Below are 18,960 nucleotides of genomic sequence, written 5' to 3' on the forward strand. Positions count from 1 at the left end.
ATCATGAAATTTGGCATTTTGCCATGAAAAAAAAAGTGTAGGGGGGGAGGAGAGGGGACCAAGAGGATGGAGCCAGGCTCTTCTCACTGGTGCCAGCCATCAGGACATGGGCAGAAACTGATGCACAGAAAGTTCCTCCTGAACACGAGGAAGAACTTTGCTGTGAGGATGACCATGCACTGGAACAAGTTGTCCAGAGAGGTTGTGGAGTAAGAAAACAGCTGGCAAACAAACTTTCTAACACGATTTAAAGTATTAGAAAGCAGGGATTCTTTATTATGAGCGTGCTGGCCACCCAGAAGATATCTTCTCTAATTTAGGTGTGTCCCGAGTAAAATTCCATCACGACCATACATATTCATTGCAGTGTACTTCCTAGCTAATACAGAAACATCATTTTTCCTAGAACTAATATGCATGCATCCACCTCCTACTGGAAGTCCTTTATAGTCCTAGAGGGTCATCTAAAGGGGTTTCTGGTGGTCATACTGAGTGCCCCTGAGAGGAATGCTAATGTCTTCACGACCAATTTCATGGGTGAAGGTGTGGTGTTAATGTCTTTGAAATGGGTATTAATGTCTCTGCGAACTTTGGGCAGCAGATTTGTTGCAGAGCCCAGACAAGCTCCTGAAATGAACAAGTGGGTCCGCAAGTTCAAGCCTGAATTTCTAAACATTTGGGATAAAATAGTAGGTTTAAGGGGGAATTTTGTGGTAGGCTCGGGAAGGTTGTACCTTCTGAGTACCTTAGCAATGGGGAAAGGAAGAGGGCACCGTGCACCCAGGAGTTAAGGATAAAAGGACGCTGCACTCTCCAAAACCTCGAGAAAGAAAATCTCTGCAGGCATGTGCCCCAATGGACTCTCTCCCTTCATTCGAACAAAGTGGCAGGACTCCTCTGTCTCCTATGTGGACATAAGCCTCTGGCGTTTGTGGATTTTCCTCACACCCCCAGTGTTGCAGATGACCTCGGCTTGAACTTCTCTTACGGCATGCGCTGCTGCTTCCTGTTACATGGCTTTGCCACAAAGCCGCTATATTCCTCATTATCTGTTTATCCACTGGTTGCAGCTACATTTAGCATGCTGTGTGTCTACTTTTATACTCTTTTATCTATTTTGCTAGTGAGTATTTAAGCTCTATTTAGCAGCTTCAAGGGGAGCTGAACATTTCTATTCTCCGTGTTGTCTGTCAGGAGTCTCCCTCACAGGAGGTACTCCAGAACCGTCTGGACACAATCCTGTACCATGTGCTCTTGGACGACCCACCTTGTTCCACTGTGGTCCCTTCCAACCCGACCGATCCAGTGATATTTGTTTTCTGAGCATTTGTAAGGAGACAGAGGGGTGGGGGAAAACCCGACGAGTTAGGACAGACACCCGTGGCCGCAGCGCGGGCAGAGGCGCACGGCGGCGTGCCCGTCCCTGCGGAAATCCCTCCTTCCCCGCTGCCCAGGGAAGCGGAAGGCGCGGCCGTGCCGGGGCGGCGCTTCCCTCCCGCCCGCAGCCATGGCGGCTCCCGGCGGGATGGTGCCGGTGCTGCCGGGGCTCTACGTGGGCGGCGCGGAGTCCTGCTCGTTCCCGGCGGCGCTGGCGGCGGCGGGGGTGGTGGCGGTGCTGACGGTGGACGCGGAGGAGCCGCCGGCCGTGCCGGGGCTGCGGGCCATGCACGTCCGGGCGCTGGACGAGCCCGGCGCGGACCTGCTGAGCCGCCTGGACGAGTGCGCGGCGTTCCTGGGCGCGGCCCGGGCGGGCGGCGGCGCCGCGCTCGTCCGCTGGTGAGCCCGGGGCCGCGGAGGGGCCCGGCGCTCCCCGCGGCGGCGCTGCCGCTGACGGGCCGTCCTTGCCTTGCAGCCACGCCGGGGTGAGCCGCAGCGTGGCCGTGGTCGCCGCCTACCTGATGAAGACGCAGGGGCTGGGCTGGGAGGAGGCGCTGGCCGCCGTGAGGGCCGCCAAGGCGGACGCGCAGTGAGTGCCCGGCCGCGCCCCGCGCCGCGCCCTCAGCGCGGCCGCCCCCTCAGCCGCTGTCCTGTCGCTCCCGCCGCAGGGTGAACCCGGGCTTCCAGCGGCAGCTGAAGCTCTACGAGGCGATGGGCTGCGCCGTGGACACCAGCAGCGTCCTCTACAAGCGGTACCGGCTGGAGATGCTCAGCGAGAGGTTCTCCGGTGAGGGCAGGGAGCATGGCGGGTGCGCGGAGCGAGGCGCGGGGCAGTCTCCCGAGGAGGGGACGGGCTGTCCCGGAATGGACAGAAGGCCCTGGCAGAGGGGGTTGACTTCGAGTGTGGCCCTCAAAGCAGCCGACCTGCACTTGGCCAGGGCAAACATTCACGTTATACCGGCCTTAGAGAATCCCAGCTCATCAGTGGGGGATAAAACGTGCCTTTGAGTGATGCCTGGGAATCCAGATCTGTAAGGCGCTGTGCTCTTTAGCAAAGTGCAAAAAATGGTAAAGGTATGGTTAAAATGGTAGCAATTTGATACTTTCCGTGATTTTTACATCCCTGGCAAAGCAAACGGCATCCTCAGAAAATATGTCAATATGATGAAAAAAATGACATGCAAAACTAGAGATAAAGTTGAAATTCAGGTAATGAAGTAAATCTGCGTACTTTAATTCGCAAAAGATACGTGTGCATTGGTGTAATTTTGTAATAAAATAACAATCTGTAGCTTTTCTTGCAAGATCTCAGTGTTGCATACTCAACGTGACAGTGTTGTTGCCCTTTATGTGTCATTGTCCTTAGCAGTTCCCATTTGCAGGCTGACTTTCTGTGTTTTGGGCCTTAAAACATTGGCACAACTGCTCAGAAACCTCCTCTGCCTTTACTTTCCGTGGAAGTAGGAACATAAAGCAAAAATATCATTATTTTACCATGGTTGAAGCCATAGTCTGGATCCCAGTTCCTTGCATTAAGCAAATCCCAGTCTTAGGCATGGCGGGATGAGGCTCTTTTGTTTTTAGCTCAATCTGTTGGAGCTGGTGAGAGAACAAATGAAAGGAAAGGAGGTGGCTCCTGCAGGCTGGGGCAGAGGCGCAGTCCTGTCTCATTCCCAGGAATGCAGCGTGGCTGAGCTGATCCGATTCACAACATGGTCCTGACCCCTCTGCAGAACCTCAAGACTTGCCCCGAGAAGTCTTTGCAGTTGATCCTACCACTGTATGTCAGACTGTGAGCACAGAGGTTCTCTACAGATGCAGGAAATGCAGGTACTTCATAGATACAAAAAAGATGTATTTTTACATATTTATAAAATACTTTCTATTTCTCCTTAAAACATCATTGTGAAGTCCACTCAAGAGAATAATATCCAGTATAAATCAATGGGCGTGTTGTTGTCAGGTCAGGGATGAGCTGTTGCCTAAATTTCCACACTGTGTTTGCAAAAAAAAAAAAAAAAAAGTGCAAAATACAAAACTTTTCTTCCCTGGAGTGGTGCTTGTGAACCTTCTAGACTAATCAAAAAATGCAGAATTTGTACTCCTCTTTATTTAGAGTCAGGAGACCCATATCCCTATTTTCTGTTGTCTGTAGATTTGCCCAGTTAAACCCCCCCTCGTTTTCCTTCTTTTTTCCCATGTCCCGGGGAGCAGACGCGCTCTGTTCCGCAGCTCCAGCGTTCTGTCCCACACGGAAGGAACGGGACCGACAGCCTTTGCCCACAAGAGGGTAACAGAGTCTGCCCGGCTTTCTGGGAACGGCCAGGAGAAGTGCACCTCCTACTTCATCGAGCCCGTGCAGTGGATGGAGCCAGCATTGCTTGGAGTCATGGAAGGACAGGTGAAGCTTTATTTAAAAGCTCTGCATTTTTGGTTTGGTTATTTTTTTGCAAAGGAACTGTGTTTCTTCCCTGAAAGGAAAACCCCCATGCAGTGTGCTCCCAGCCTTTCTGGCATGAATTTTGCAGCTGCTTAAATGTGAAATAGTCTTTCACAAGGAAAGGAGGTGGTGCTCTGCTTGAGCTGACACCACCAGCCAAGATGTTGGACAGGGCTTATCTGCTGTTTGTTTTTATTATGGGACTTCAGAAGCCTGTTGTGGTCTCAGGCTGACCGAGTCTTTTGGGCCCTGGTAAAACTGTCTTGGAATCCCAGCAGCTGCATTTTCACACCCTCCCTTCTGCCAGCACAGCTGCCTGCTACACTCCAGGCCTGAAGAGCCCTTCCAGTTTAGCTTTTTGTCCCGTTTTTAACTAGATCCACATGAACACGTCTTAGACTGAGTTCTGGGTTTTTCTTGCAGCTTCTGTGCCCCAAATGCACGTCGAAGCTGGGCTCGTTCAGCTGGAGGGGGGACCAGTGCTCCTGTGGCCGCTGGGTGACGCCGGCCTTCCAGATCCACAAAAGCCGAGTGGATGAGGTGAGGACACTGCCAGCTGGGAAATCCCAAACTGCCAAAACCTGAACTCATCGCTTTACTTGATGGATTTCCTAACATCTACTGAGAACTGCTAGACCATGGTTGTCAGGAAATGAGCTTATGACTTCCACCCCTTTGTGAGGTGGTGGAATTACCTGAACATCTTCAGCTTGCTGTATCTCTTAATATATTCTATGAAATATCAGAATGCTTTCTTCGAAGAGGTGTTACAGAGCAGTCAAATCTACAGAATGGGCCAGATGTGATGTTTTTAGTGTATTCTTCATTTATGTGTTGCTGTTTACAGAAGGTCTCGGCTCCTTATTCAGAAGGAGTTGCTGGGGCTGGCAGTGCTGCTCAGCTTCTGACCCAAAGTGCCAAGTGCCCTAAAATGGTACAATTACAGTTGTTTGGCATGCATGGCAGCAGAGGGCAAACTTAGTTACACTTTTGTTGTATTGAAAGTAATCCTAAAAATACCTGCCCTAAGAGCATTTACTACTTTGTAACCTTTTCATGTAATGTGTAAGGAGATTGTACTAGCTGTAATGGAAGGGGGGGGGACTGAAGTAAAGAGTCTATGCCAAATTGCTGCTTACAGTTTTAAAGAAATCCCTAATGTGATGAGGTAATTTTTTTAAAGCAAGCTGTGACCTTTTGTGATGGGCTGCTGTGTTACACCACTGTGGCATAATTTGGTTTGACATAAGAAAATAGGACAGATAAAACCTAATTTAAATCAATTTTATTTTCATTGACTTGAACAATTTTTTTAAATTTATTTTTTTACACAATTTCCAGCAACATACATTATGAAATATACAAGATAAAGTAGTAGGTGGTGGGGTTCTGCCCATGTTGTAATTCCTCCCACAGCTGTGGAAGGAAGACTTGCAGGACACAGTGAACATCAGAATCTCAACACTGAAAACAGACACAAAACAAAAAGGACAAAAATATATATGAAACTTTGAACTGGTCACACTTCAGGGCCAGGTACAGCACAATAAATATTAGAACTGCATTATCTTAGACATCTTCTGTAAAGTTTATAACATCCTCTATTTAAAGAGATAAGAACATCTGGTTTCTAGCATGAAATGCTACATTGTACAGTGGTGAAGGGTACAAACGATGAGCCCAGCAAGGGCTTGGATGGTGACTACTCATTCACACATGCTCATTGATAAAATAAGCAGCATACACCAAAAGTTTAGTGAGCTGTAAACTTAAGCGTTCACTACCAGAATATCAGCTGGAGGAGCAGTTTCTTTTCGGGAGAACCAGAAATAGTCAATCCCTTTAAGCTTCAGCTGGGCTCTCCCCTGACAAACAGTGGGTTGATACCATAATGGAAGTGGCAGCATTTGGTCCGTAGCACAAGATCCCTTTGCATCACTACTATTCAAAGCTGGCGCCGGTGGAAATACTTCAGTGCAGAATTAACGCTCACGTAGGCACGGTGTCACCAACAAGAGGTGCTGTCTCAGGACTAACAAAGCAGTAGATGGCAGCTGGAACCCAGCTGGGCACAGGATGCCACCTGTCACATCAAGAGGGAAAGACTGGAGAGGATGCCAGCATCCCTCTCTCTTGCACTCTGGAGCAATGGGATGAGTGCTGGTCTCAGGGAGTTTGACAGAAAGAAAGGCTGCCTCTGCTCATTCCTCATCTCAGTCTAGTTCTACCAATAAAAAAGCCCAAGAGACAGCAGTTTCAGCTGCTTGACAGTGCTTCCAGAGCACAGAGCATAACACCAGAGCCACTGGTTTCTCTTGCATCGTAATCAACAAGGCAGGAGTGAATACCTTTTGTACTCGCCAACCTTCCCCCATTCATCCCCTGCCCCCAGCTGGACATCATACATTCCTCTTCCACAAGAACTGGGGACCTTCTGTGCCACACCCAACAGGCCACATGAGCACAGGTGGAGGAAGAAGGCTGAGCACGTGCTCTCCTTTCCTTGGCATAACCTGGGCATTGCACTGGGGGCAACTGTACTGGCAGAGCACCACCAAGGAAGGACCACACTGTGGTCAGCATGTGTGGCATCACTGTACCTTGCCAACCGTGCCCTGCAGCACATGGCAGCAGCCACAAGTGTCACAAAGTAAAGCAGCTGAGTGTCAGGAAACTTTACAGGATGAATGGGAGCCAAGAAGGTAAAATTCTGCTGGAAGCTGAGCACCTATGGCTTTGATTTTAGCTGATGCTGAGTCCAACAGTCCTATCTGTATTAAGTAGGAAGATAAAACTGTATTTCTCCAGTGTACAAAATTATACCAGTCACTTGTATATGCTCATCTTCTGAGACGACCAGAACTACCACATTTCAATACCTAAAGACTCAGCTGAGAGACTCAGAAATGGCAAAGTAGTGAAGAATTTTTGGTTGTATCAACATGTCATCAGAATATGGTCAAAAATTCTGTTTGCGACCAGGGAGTTCTACGTCTGATAGTCACTTAGCAAAGTGCCAGGGGTCAATGCCCTTCCCACTGCCAGCTCGCAATGTACCGCATGACTGCATGAAGACCTACACCTCCTCTGCCAGTGCAGCTCCACTGGTTACACCCCGAGGTGAAAGACTCCTTACCAGGAGAGCTGGGAGAGGAAAGGTAAAATCTTTCCCACCCTAGAAGTGTACAACAGCATTTCCTCACTCAGCCAGGCCCATTCACACATCACTCACCACTTCAGACACACAAAGCAATGCCAAATACAAACTAAGAGGAATGTTTTTTGTAAAGACACTCTCTGAGTATGAACAGGGGAAACATACGGTTATTTATCAACTCAAGTACTGTTGCATCATTCTTGTAAGGTAGGGAAGCAGAGGAGCTGAGATGAGGAACTGAGAGGACAAACTGGAGTGGTCACAGAGGTGGAGTCTAGTCTTCCAGACTGCGAAATGCATTCTGCATATCCTCAAACAGCTGAGCATAGTCCGCCTTGATTTTTGCTTCACCATCTTTGACGGGGTCCTGAAAGAACACAGCAAGGAAATGGATGCATCAGGAAAAGCCCATGGGACTTCAGCCAGCCCTTGTTTGCCACTGCTGTAACCTCTTGACCTCGGGATTAACACTTGCCAACTGCAGAGCAGGCGCTGTAGCTCTGTCTTTGCATCCTGTCTGTCTCACCAACAGCCACAGGGTTTAATCTCATTCTCTTCCCACATTAGTGAGCAGGCAGAATGGGTACTGGAAAGAGATTGTTTTTTCATGAGCAGTGGTTACTGCAGTGAAAAGCAACTGATTTGGAAAGCAATCAAAAATACTGAGGGTCTTGGTTAATGCTGTGTGATTTAAGAGCTGCAGTGATTAATACCAGTGCTATCCTGACACCAAATGCAGGGAGAGAGTTACTCTGCCATTACTTAGAAGTTGTTTGGTTCAAATTAAAATGCATTGTGTAATCAGAAAAATCTCAAAAATATATTGGTACAGCTTCATTTTCTCAGAATACTTTTCATGAAAGAAAGGCAAAAAATGCAACTATCAGCTTTGCTCTGAGGCTGCAAGGTTTTCTCTGCAAGAAGCATTAACTGTCAGGCTGTGAAATCTGTTTAAGTGCTAAGATCCTCTGGGTCAGTGCAACTCCTGGTAAACACAGAGGCCTTACATGTGTGGATGCACTGCTTCTTACAGTGTCTTTCCAAAGTACCCAAACTGCAGAATGCAGGGCATCTGAACCCTAACATCTGTCAGACTTATCTGGGGAATACCATTTTGCTTTCATAACTATTAGAGGTCCAGCTCCACGTAACATATATTCACTCTCTGGATTCCCTTTTTCAGCCATGCTGTCCTCTGCTCTGCTGTACTGCAGGTGCCTGCTGGTGGGCCAGGGTTTGTAGGGAGTGTTTTAATTATGCTAGCTCTACATAACCAGCTCTCAAGGAAGCTCATGTCCCCAAGGGCATCTTGTTATGTTCTTGATGCTTTGAGAATATGTACCAGGAACCCACTTACTGCAGGAACAAGCCAGTATCCTGCTGTAACAGAATGCATTGACATGGCAGAACATTTCATTCTAAACATATTTAATCCAATGCTACTTGTTCTCCGAAGATTTGCATGACTGACTTACATGAGTTTTAACACAGGAAGCATTATATTTCCTAGAGGATATCAGTCAGTATCACAAGTTCCTACTGTCCTACCAGTAACTGCTAAACCAGCGTGCTCTGGGTGAGTTTTAGTAAAGCTGTACCCTAAAATAACAGCTGCTGAAGTTACCCAGAACACGTGCTCCAATCCACTTGTTTTGTCTTAAGCCTATGCTAAAGTCACTCCTCCCTTTCTCTCCCCACTTCCAGCAGTCTCTTTTATATTAGAGACAGGTATAAGCAGCCTGAAGTTTAAATCAAGGAAAAACTGAATGATAGAAATGTTAACTGAGCTATTTTATATAGAAGTTAAGGAAAGAAACGCTCCTTTAATAATATATGACATGTCCCATGTTTGACTTCAGGCTGCTTTGCTCTGATAATAGTCTCCTTAGAACATGTTAGAACATGTTATAATGATTTTACAGAATTTCATCACAAAACCCCCAAAGCAAACAGAAAAATGCTTGTACTGTTACCATGACTATATGTAACACAAAAGAGACTGCTGAAGGTGGGGTTGCCAAGGCTGTGCAGTCAGCATCACCTGACTAGATTTCTGCACCGACCCTTCCTGTGCTCACAAACCAATTCTTTACTGTCTTCAAAATGATAGCAAAGAATCTCTGTTGACAGACCTTTATCAAAGGTCTTTGGTCAACACCACTAAGTCAGTCTTCCAGAGGCCCTGGAAGCTCACAGGAAGCAGGACAACCCACTTCCTTACACACATACCTTGAACTTCATGGAGGTAAGTCTGTAGAGGATTTCGCTCATGTTCTCTCGGATGATGGACCACGTGATCTTATTGTCACTCTGAGCTGTGGTTTCAACAGCACGGCGTGCCATGTCATAAAATGCAATCATGTTGGAAAGCATTCCCACTGTTTTATAGAAAGGGCAGAACCTGATGGAATAGAAGATGACCTATCAGGCATCTTGGAACAGTTAACAGCATTCTCCACTGACAGAAAGAGTGCCAGCCTGATTTACTCCAGGGATTTTTAATGTGTACTGCCAAAGGAGAGGGGCTGCCTTAAAGAGGTCCCACATTTTTAAATAGTGAGATTGCAGACCAAGACAATCATCCTGAAGCTGATTGAAGTTGAGGTTTCTGAAGCAGTACCCAAATATTCAGGCAAAACAGGAACAAACAGGAACCACTGCTCTAGAAGTCTCACATTTCAATCTGTGCCAATGCTAACAAGTAAAGGAAAACAAATGAGCAGCCAACAGAATTCCTCCTTCCTGTTTTGTTCATCAAAGGAGCAGGCTTCCTCCTAACAGCCTGAGATGACAGCTCTGCAAGTTTCTTTGCTCACAGGAAAGGGAGTTACTCTATGACAAGAGCATTTCATACAGTTCCATTTTAATGGGTAGGTGAGTGCCATAAAAGGTACCTTATTATTTATGTGCTACTTCCTGGGCTTCCTATAGCACACACACATACCTGCCCAAGTAACCTGATCAAAGGCACACACTGTTACAAAATGAGGGATGTCTACATTTTTAGTGATGAAATACTTGAGACTTCCTCATCTACCTGGGCTGGGGAGAGATGAAGTACAAAAAGGCCCTTTGTCAGGCTGTTAAAACACAAGGATAGCATGGAAAGAAGAAAAGCAGAGTTCACTAAGGAGAAATAGAGAGTAAGGTTGCTTTTGATGGATCAGACTTACTCAAGAATTATGCAATAGTAACTGAAAGCAGATTCCTGCAGTCAGTCCCCTGTGTACTGATGGAATAAACAGGAAGACTTTGAATGTTGTCTGTGAAAATGAAGCAGTTCTGTCCTCCTCCTCAGACATGCTACTGCAGAAACACTGGCTAACAGAACAATAGAGGAGGACCTGGGAACCCTGAAGGGTTCTGCTTTCAGAAGGGGTCTGCATGCCTTGGGTAAGACAATGTGAATGCATTGATTTAGGTAGTCCAATGTTGAATGGGCTACCTAAGCACGGTTCTTCCACTTCTTTTGGGACAGTAACATTAACTTCTGCACTGGTCAGCTTCCATGTAAAATAACTGTATCAATCCAGACTGCTCAGAACTAAGAGGGCAGAGGCCAGTCAGATCTCACCTGTCATAGGGCGTGTAACCATTCTGCTGCAAGAAGTCATCTTTTATCAGCTTGGCAACCTCCAAGGTAATTTTATCTGTTTCTGCCAAGGAAGCCTGAAAAAGTAAGGTAAACAGTTAGTTGAGTACTCAAGTCCATGAAGACAGTATGTCCTGGCCAAGAACAGCTGTCTTTCAATACCTGTCTTCTTCCTACCCTCCTAAGATAGCACCAAGCAGAACTCTGTCTTTTGGGTATTTCTCACTCCCTGCTACAGAACAGCCAATTTAACTGCTTGCCAGATTAAGTTGGGCCAAACAGTAAGTCAGTCTGCTTTAGGTCTATCTGATGATAAAGGGAACTTCCTTCCCACTGTTTAGGACCATGGAAAAGCCAACAGACACTGAAAACACACATGGCTTTTGCTACAAGATACATTGAAATGCCATCTTCCTACATAAAGAGAAATTAATTTTTACCTTCCTCGATCCTTATGGAAGAAAGACTAGATCTCAGCATGCTAGATCAAGAGGCAAGCTAAAGGATTTGGTACTAATCTGCACTGTTACCAGTGTCCTTTTCCCACCTGGCATTCAAGAAAAGAAAAGGAGAAAAGGAGTTGATGAGAATGTCTGTCATACTCCACAGGACAGCCACAACCCTGCTGCACACTGCTGCTCTTGGCACCACAGGTTGCTCTTCTCCACCTTCATCACCCTTTTGCCAAAGGGGCCTGATCGAGCTTTAAGTAGCCCAACTTGCTTTCTAGACAGGAGACTTGCTTTCTTTCATGAGGAGAATTCATGAGACAGAATTCAGAGCTAAAAAGAAAAACATACACTGACTGTACTTCCACAGTTCCCCCTTTCTAAAGGTTTGTTGCAGTTGTTAGCCAAGCCTAGACAGAAAGGAACTGTCAAAGATAACAACTGTGAGGAAAAAAATCACTAGTCCCAGTACTTCTATCATGGAAAACAATGTCTAGTCACAAGTATTGCCTCATCAATATCCCTTCCACACCAAGGAGCCAATCCTACCCTGCTTCACAAGCCAGTCTTTTAGAAGACAGTTTTGTAAATAGAGAACTGCAGAAAGTCCTATGACCCCATTTCCTTTTCTTCAAAGACACATCAAGGGAAGAGAGCTCTACTAGGCAAGATTTGATGAAAGGTCTCCTCTTGGCTGGACTAGAACAATAGTGAAAGACAGAGCACCGTGAGCAAACTTCCTTCAAGTAACTGTATTTAATACACGCTACTACACACTACTACAGCTCTGTAAATCACAATAGCTCATCTGAACATCAAGGAATTAAACTACTGTCAAGTATGTGCCAGGAACCTGCCAATTATCATATTTACAATGCTAAGCTGAAACAGAGTTTTCACTGGGTCCTTTCTGAGAGCTTTCAATGGAAATTTTCCTGTCCAAGTTTAGCTTTCTCTTAAAAACATTGAAGTGAAAAAAGGAAATTAAAGAATGCCTGCAAAACGGAGCCATATGTCACAGGTTTCCAAAGAAAAACCAGATAATCACAATGTTTTTGAAAAGCACACTTCACTTTGTTTCTACAGGCCAACTTATAAATGCCAGCACCTCTATCCTGCAGCTGGCAACATGGTTTCTAATAAACTGTAACCCTTCAGATGACTTCAACAGTAAAGATGGGTTTGCATAATTTCTCTACCAAGAGTGCTTCCAATGGAACAGTACCTTAAGTTGCAGCAAAGGGCATTTCAGCAATACTGGAACACTGAAGCAAATGAACATTAAAGCAAGCAGTAGATGTCCTGCAATCTCATTTACATGAGATAAGTAGCACCAAGCCAAGGTTCAGTAAATCTGAACAATTGTTTGTCATTAGAAGTCAAACAAGATGTAGGAAAGTTGGAATAAAACACAGTTTGAGGTGAGAGTCTGACATCTCCCAGTGATCTTCTGTGTGCAACGCAGTGTCCATCAGGTCTGCTCTAAGACATGGTCAAAAGCCTGCATTAATCATAAGGAACGGGCATGGCTCAATGACACCACATGTGGTCACTCACCTTCCCCACAAGCTGCACAATCTCTGCAAGGTCCTCTTCCTCCTGTAGGATCTCTTTGGCCTTTGTCCTGAGAGGGACAAACTCTGTGAAATGCTTGTCGTAGTACTCATCCAGGGCTCGCGTGTACTTGCTGTAGCTGATCAGCCAGTTCACAGATGGGAAGTGCTTGCGCTGTGCCAGCTTCTTATCCAGGCCCCAGAAAACCTGCCAGAAGCCAGAAAGGTCAATCAGCTCTCCAAATCAAAAGTGAACTAGAATAATTGACAGAGAGCAAGTCAAGCAAGTGGGAGTTAATGCAGCATGGCAAAGGTTTCACAAATGGAAGCCTGTTAACTATAATGGGAGCCTGTTAACTATAGCAGTGACATTCAAATAACACTTCCCAAAAAATGATGCAACTTTTAAGCAGAGTTCAGATTTATTCAGCTTGAGACTGCTCATGAGGGAGCAGTCAGCCATAGCAATGTCAATATTGGAGTCCAAGTAAAGTGGAGACTGAATAGATGTAACAGCTTTTCCAAAAACCACGAACAGTTGCAAGACACTCCCAGTCAGCTTTCTCTGAGGAGTTTTTTGTGGTTTCAATGCACCTATTTTAAGAGTGGTCTGCTTTCCATCTCAGCTGGAACAGATACATTTGCAGTGCAGCTCAATGGGCAGCATGTAGAAAGCACACAGATATCCCTGAGCAGGCAGCGTTGGAAGGAATCGCTGCCTTCACTCCCTCTTCCAAAGGGATCTCAGACACATCAGTTTGAGACCATCTGACAAGGTCACCTTTTACAGTGTTGGAACATTTTCCAAAACACCCTACACTGTCTGTGTCAAAGCTCTATCACCACAGCCACTGGCACAAATGTGCTGAAGTACAACCATCTGGAGTCTAACAAAGTGGACAGAAGAGCTGCAGTTTTGTGGGACGTACCTGAACAATGCCCAGGGTAGCAGATGTGACAGGATCAGAGAAGTCACCACCTGGGGGAGAGACACTGAGCAGGAAGAGATAGAGAAAAGTTATCAGAGTTGCTTTCACAGCTCAAACTGAAGTACTGAACATATGACTGACTGCACAGCTCAGTGCAGAGAAACCAGAAAAGTTAACATGATTTCAAGTTAATAACAGATTGCAATATGTTTGCAGAAAGTGCTCGATGCATACCCACACAGGGGTAATATCAAGCATACCATAAAATAGTTAAATCACTGCCTAACAGTATTAAGGTGTAATTTCAGTCGCATTAGTTAGCTCCAGGTAGTAACTCCAGCTTGGATCATCAAACCTGTCTCAACTGGAACAGATTCAGCAAGAGCGTTGATACAACACCATAAATTGACAGTGCAGTGATTTTACAGGAAACAATGTCCCAATTTGAAATTATTTTTGATATTCACCTATGCAGTAACTACTTCATTTGTACTTGACACTCCAATATACACCTTCCCAGAGAGAAAAAAAGTCTTCCATTTTCAAGAGCAGAAAGCCTTTAATACACATGTTGTGCACAGCAGAGCCAGGCAGAGCAAAAAATCAGCTCTGGGTGTTCTTGCAGATGCCAGAGGCCTTCCTGAAAACACAGGGAATCCACTTTGTCCAGGGTATGATACACAAACCGGTGTCACCTAGGAGAATCCCTGTGGACAACATGCTTTTCACAGCACATCACAGCTTGAGATGTGCTGCTCCGTGGAATTCTACTTTCTTTGAGCATGAGAGTCCTGATTCATTATGCCCCCAAGTGCACACACTGCTGCTCTAACTGCCCCTTCTTCTTTCCTGCTCTAAGCACTGTTTGACATACTTTTCAGAGAGCTCTAATGACATTCTTCCCTGAGCCACTTGATCCGATTGCTGTGCCTGTGATTCCACATTTCACAGAGCTACTTGTCCACGCACAAATTCTGTCCACTTCTGCCCCCACGCACAATTTAGCAGCAGTTCTGGGTGAACAGAGGCTAAGTATCTACCTACTCATTCCCAGATTTTTAAGTTCTGCAGTGCACAGAGCAATGACACCTTTTTGTCTGAAAAAAAAGGTCCTGTGTCATACAAAAACAGCGAGGGAGAATGCAGCCAGTGCAGAGGCAAAGCAGTGCAACACTCACGCTCCAACAATGCTGACGCTGCCTTCCCTCTCAGGATTTCCCAGACACTTCACTCTCCCGGCTCGCTCGTAGAAGGAGGCCAGGCGGGCACCGAGGTAGGCTGGATAACCGCTGTCTGCAAACACCAACACGCAGACACTCCGTCAAAGGCTCACAGCTTGAAGGGCTGCGTTTACAAGACTGCACTGGGGAGAGGCTACTCACCAGCTGGCATTTCAGCCAGTCGCCCTGAGATTTCCCTGAGGGCCTCAGCCCATCGGGAAGTAGAGTCTGCCATCATACTGACATGGTAGCCCATATCCCGGAAATACTCAGACAGGGTGATTCCTGCAACAAAGACAAGAGCCTGCTGCAGGATACAGCTCAGAAAGGAATTCTATGCTTATATGTTGTCAGAAAGATACAAATAAACCCAATTATTTGAGTTTACATTTTGATGGAAACAGACAATGGAAGTTACTCTTTCTTCCTGCTTATGTTCCCACTGTCTTTTTTTTTTTTGCTGTTGGTGTTTATTTCTTCTCACTCTCCTCATTTTTGTTTATGAGCCACTCAGACTCATCTTACATTCACATGTATTTCTTTGAAGAGACACTGCAATGTCACTGATGCTACTCTTTCCCTCACTGAAACCGTGAACAAAGACTCGTTTTACTGTAAAATGTCTCCTTCCCTTTCAACCACCAGAATACAAGAGTGAGAAAAGGTTGTGTTTTATCTGAGTTATCTGACAACTGTTCATAAAAAAGAACTTTAAAAAAGCCTTTAAGAGGCTGCAAAGGAAAGATTAGCCTGCCAACTTGGAGAATACTATTCCTGGCCTTTAAGTGGCTGTACTTGTCAGCAAAAAGCTAATCAAAACCTGAAGTTTACAGAACTAACACATGCAGAAAACCTACACAAGTCCTGGCACAGTAAGTTCATCTTACAAACAAAATTTGCTCAATATTCAGACATGAGAATTATATGCAAGCAAGTCAGAATCAATTAAGATCCTAAGAGGTGGTGCAGACAAGATTTGAAGGGGTTTACTTCCGAAACTAGACAGGCTTCTTGATATGGCCATCTCAGGAACTGAAAATACTAGAGCGTGACAGCTTACTTTATACACATAATTTTCTCTATTCTCTTGTAAATCTTACCAGTATAGATGGAGGCTTCTCTGGCAGCCACAGGCATGTTGGAAGTATTTGCTACCAGAGCTGTTCTCTTCATGATGCTTTCTACCTTGCCATCAACTTCCATTGTTAACTAAAATGCAAGAAAAGAAAAACACCTGAACTATAACAGTAGCAAGTTTTTGTTAATTTTTCGCTGCTTGGGTTTTTTTACTGTTTTACTTGCCTTGTATCAGGATATTCTCCTCACAGCTATTATACCAAGAGCAGAGATGAGATTCAAAATTTTAGGATATGTTGGTTTGTCTTTCAGACTGCACACAGCTTAACTTTTTAATGTACATGCTTCAGCCTCACCTTATCTTCTGCAACTGCCAATCCCTGTTGATCCCATTCAAATAAGTAATGACAAACCCACTGCACAAGGAAGCGCACTGTCCTCTCTCAGATTTACAGGCTGAAAGAGCTAAAAATTCTTAGCCTGCTGTCATAAGTCCAATAGGAATCAGAGAGCTTTTTTCCCCCATCTACAAGAAGCCAAGTTAGTATTTGACAACTGGACATAAAACCACATTTTTAACCTCAGTGAAGCTTTACAAGCACCTGAACAGCAGAATGCACACCCTGACATTTGTGTAGAATTCTGTTTATGAATACCCTGGGATTTATCTTCTTCAAGGCCATCTCAGCTTGACTTTCCCATCTTGTCACCAACACACCCAAGCCTTCTACCTCTTATTTCTGACAGTGAAGTTTCCACCTGACAGTTCATACTATCTGACCTGCCACAACAACTTCACTAAAACACAGTAACAGGTACAAGGATCGGTAAATATGTGGCTTGGTTGTTGTTTTGTTGGGTTTTTTTTTTTTTAATTATCAAGGTATTTTCTACTTCATTCAGAAGGTATTCCAAAGGTTAACATGTCAAACTAACATTTGGTGACTGTATCATCACCCTGCAACTTGTAAATGGATGCTGCATTTTCTATGCATGGTAAAGTCAGAGACATGACCAGTGACAGATAAAATGCTTACAACTGTGCTAAGTTCTTCTCTGACATTCATTCTGGCTTCATTTTAAACAACTTAGAAGGTACATCCATAAACTAGTCCGGATGTTTATTGAGGGGTCACTGAAATAGTTCTTGAACAAACCAAAAGGGATTTTTGCTAGAGCTTCAAGGCGGCCAAGATGATTTTTTCAAGTCACTCTACCAACATGATATTTTACTCGGTTACAATACCAGTAGGATAGCAAATCTTCCCAGGAAGGTTTACTCTCCATGAAATCTCCATACTAACCTCAGGGAAATCTCTCAGTACTTCAGACATTTCATTTCCTCGTTCTCCACAGCCTACATAAATGATGACATCACTGTTGGAGTACTTAGATAGAGACTGTGAGATCACAGTCTTTCCACAACCAAATGCCCCAGGAATCGCTGTTGTACCCCCTTGTACACACCTGAGTAAAGAAAAAGGACTCTGATTTGCAAGGAACTAAAAAACAGCTCTTTCCCATCTTATAATATATTTTCCACTAGAACTCCCTCATCAAAAGCAGAATGACAGGAGTCACATTCAATGTTCTGGGTGAGAAATACAGAGGCATTTCACTAAATCAAGAAATCGAGGGATTAAACCATCCTTTTCTCCTGTCCTTGAAGTATGTGACTTATGCTGACACAACAGCATGAGTTTTGGGCTTGAAACACAGCAGTTTTCACAGCTGGAAGCACTGAAGGGATACAAATGCTAAGAAAAGAACAACTGTACTGAGCTGTGCATTACAGAATAAGCTGCACAATAATTTAGGACCAAAATAACTGAATTCAGTGTCTTAAAACTTAGCTGCTTAAATGAGCAGTTTGTGTTACAGTTAAGTGCAACAGTTTTCCTAAGTGGTTTCAAAATCATTGGAAACTACACATCCTCAAGACCATGGAGAAACATCCTACTCATGCATTCAAATGAAGATAGCAAGCTTGAAAGTTCTAGCCTTTCTGCCAATGTGACATAGTTAACTTTATGCATGTCCAGTCTTTTCTAAATTAATGCACTGGAACAGTTTTGTTTAACTTCCTTTATCCACCAGTGGGTTCACCTGCCAAATAAATATGAGAAGTTCAGCTAAATATTTTTTTAAGATTATGTTGTGGCACATGGTGAAAGCTTACCCTTAAAAAAATCTAAGACTCTAGGGCCTCCTGCCTCTGCTTCCCCCTATGAGAGAGATTTCTTACACAGTAGAAAAGAAAAGGAAGTACTTACGGGAAGAGGGCATCCAGGACTCGTTGGCCAGTTAATAAAGGATGGTTGGCTGGTAACTTCTCAGTAACAGGACGGACTTGACGTACAGGCCACACCTGCACCATAGTGAACTTCTCCTTCACACCTTCAAACTCCAGCTCTAACACAACATCCTAACACAGAGCACCAGACATGTGAGGTAAGCAAACAGCTGCACGCTGCACCAGTACACAAATTCCCATTTTAACTACTCTGCACAGGCCTTTGGTAACACCACAGAGCTCTCAGAACCTCAACATGCAACCATCACCTCCCAAGGGAAGGCTCTTTCCCATATTTACAAGGCCACTAGGGGAAAACAGTGCAAGATGCAGCATACATTAAAACATGCTTTTGAAGAGCAACTGAATTATACATATTCATAAGATACTGTAGATCCCCACAGAGGTCATCAAACATGGCATAGTAAAGTGCCACTGGGAAGCCATATACATAGAAAGTAGCTGCACAAAATAATAATGCAACCCCTGCAGGCAGGGTAGCAGAAGTGATCATTAACTCAGGCACCTTGTTGCATGAAACATTTTAGCTGGCTTCATGCAGAACAGAAAGGTACATCATCCTTATAAAAGAGACATGGAATATACCACAACTGCTGTTTGGGAGACTTACTGAAGTGTCATAGTTTCCTGGAGGAGCAATGTATGTAACTGTGCCCCTATTCCGTGGGGGCAGCATGATTTTGTGCTTGATCAGGGAGTTTTCATTCACCACACCATAAATATCTCCACCAGTGATGTGGCTGCCAACCTAAAATCACAACAGGTCTATTAGTCATAACTTTTAAAACAGAACCTCGACAAACTACAAAAAATACTACAGCTATTAAGTCTAGCACTGTGATTACCCCTTTT

The 18,960-nt window shown here is 44.9% G+C and overlaps 2 protein-coding genes across 2 annotated transcripts in view; one reads left to right on the forward strand and one right to left on the reverse strand.

Moving 5' to 3' along the window:
* Window positions 1-1,379: 1,379 nt before the first annotated feature.
* DUSP12 (dual specificity phosphatase 12) lies at window positions 1,380-5,115 on the forward strand. Its single transcript, XM_063394004.1, has 6 exons — window positions 1,380-1,776; window positions 1,853-1,966; window positions 2,046-2,164; window positions 3,111-3,207; window positions 3,592-3,778; window positions 4,241-5,115. The coding sequence occupies exons 1-6, from the start codon at window positions 1,508-1,510 to the stop codon at window positions 4,400-4,402; spliced, it is 948 nt and encodes a 315-aa protein (XP_063250074.1). The 5' UTR covers window positions 1,380-1,507; the 3' UTR covers window positions 4,403-5,115.
* The window catches only part of ATP6V1A (ATPase H+ transporting V1 subunit A), a 30,404-nt gene continuing 16,529 nt past the window's right edge, over window positions 5,086-18,960 (reverse strand). The window contains exons 5-15 of the mRNA XM_063394003.1: window positions 18,719-18,856; window positions 18,068-18,219; window positions 17,099-17,261; window positions 15,818-15,926; window positions 14,880-15,002; window positions 14,676-14,790; window positions 13,498-13,561; window positions 12,573-12,776; window positions 10,549-10,643; window positions 9,204-9,375; window positions 5,086-7,341 (exon numbers count right to left, since the gene is read on the reverse strand). Coding sequence (XP_063250073.1) covers window positions 7,249-7,341; window positions 9,204-9,375; window positions 10,549-10,643; window positions 12,573-12,776; window positions 13,498-13,561; window positions 14,676-14,790; window positions 14,880-15,002; window positions 15,818-15,926; window positions 17,099-17,261; window positions 18,068-18,219; window positions 18,719-18,856 — 1,428 coding nt within the window. The 3' untranslated portion in view covers window positions 5,086-7,248. The remainder of the gene's footprint in view (window positions 7,342-9,203; window positions 9,376-10,548; window positions 10,644-12,572; window positions 12,777-13,497; window positions 13,562-14,675; window positions 14,791-14,879; window positions 15,003-15,817; window positions 15,927-17,098; window positions 17,262-18,067; window positions 18,220-18,718; window positions 18,857-18,960) is intronic.

The sequence above is a fragment of the Prinia subflava genome, chromosome 3 (assembly GCF_021018805.1).
Source record: "Prinia subflava isolate CZ2003 ecotype Zambia chromosome 3, Cam_Psub_1.2, whole genome shotgun sequence".
NCBI classification, from domain to species: domain Eukaryota; kingdom Metazoa; phylum Chordata; class Aves; order Passeriformes; family Cisticolidae; genus Prinia; species Prinia subflava.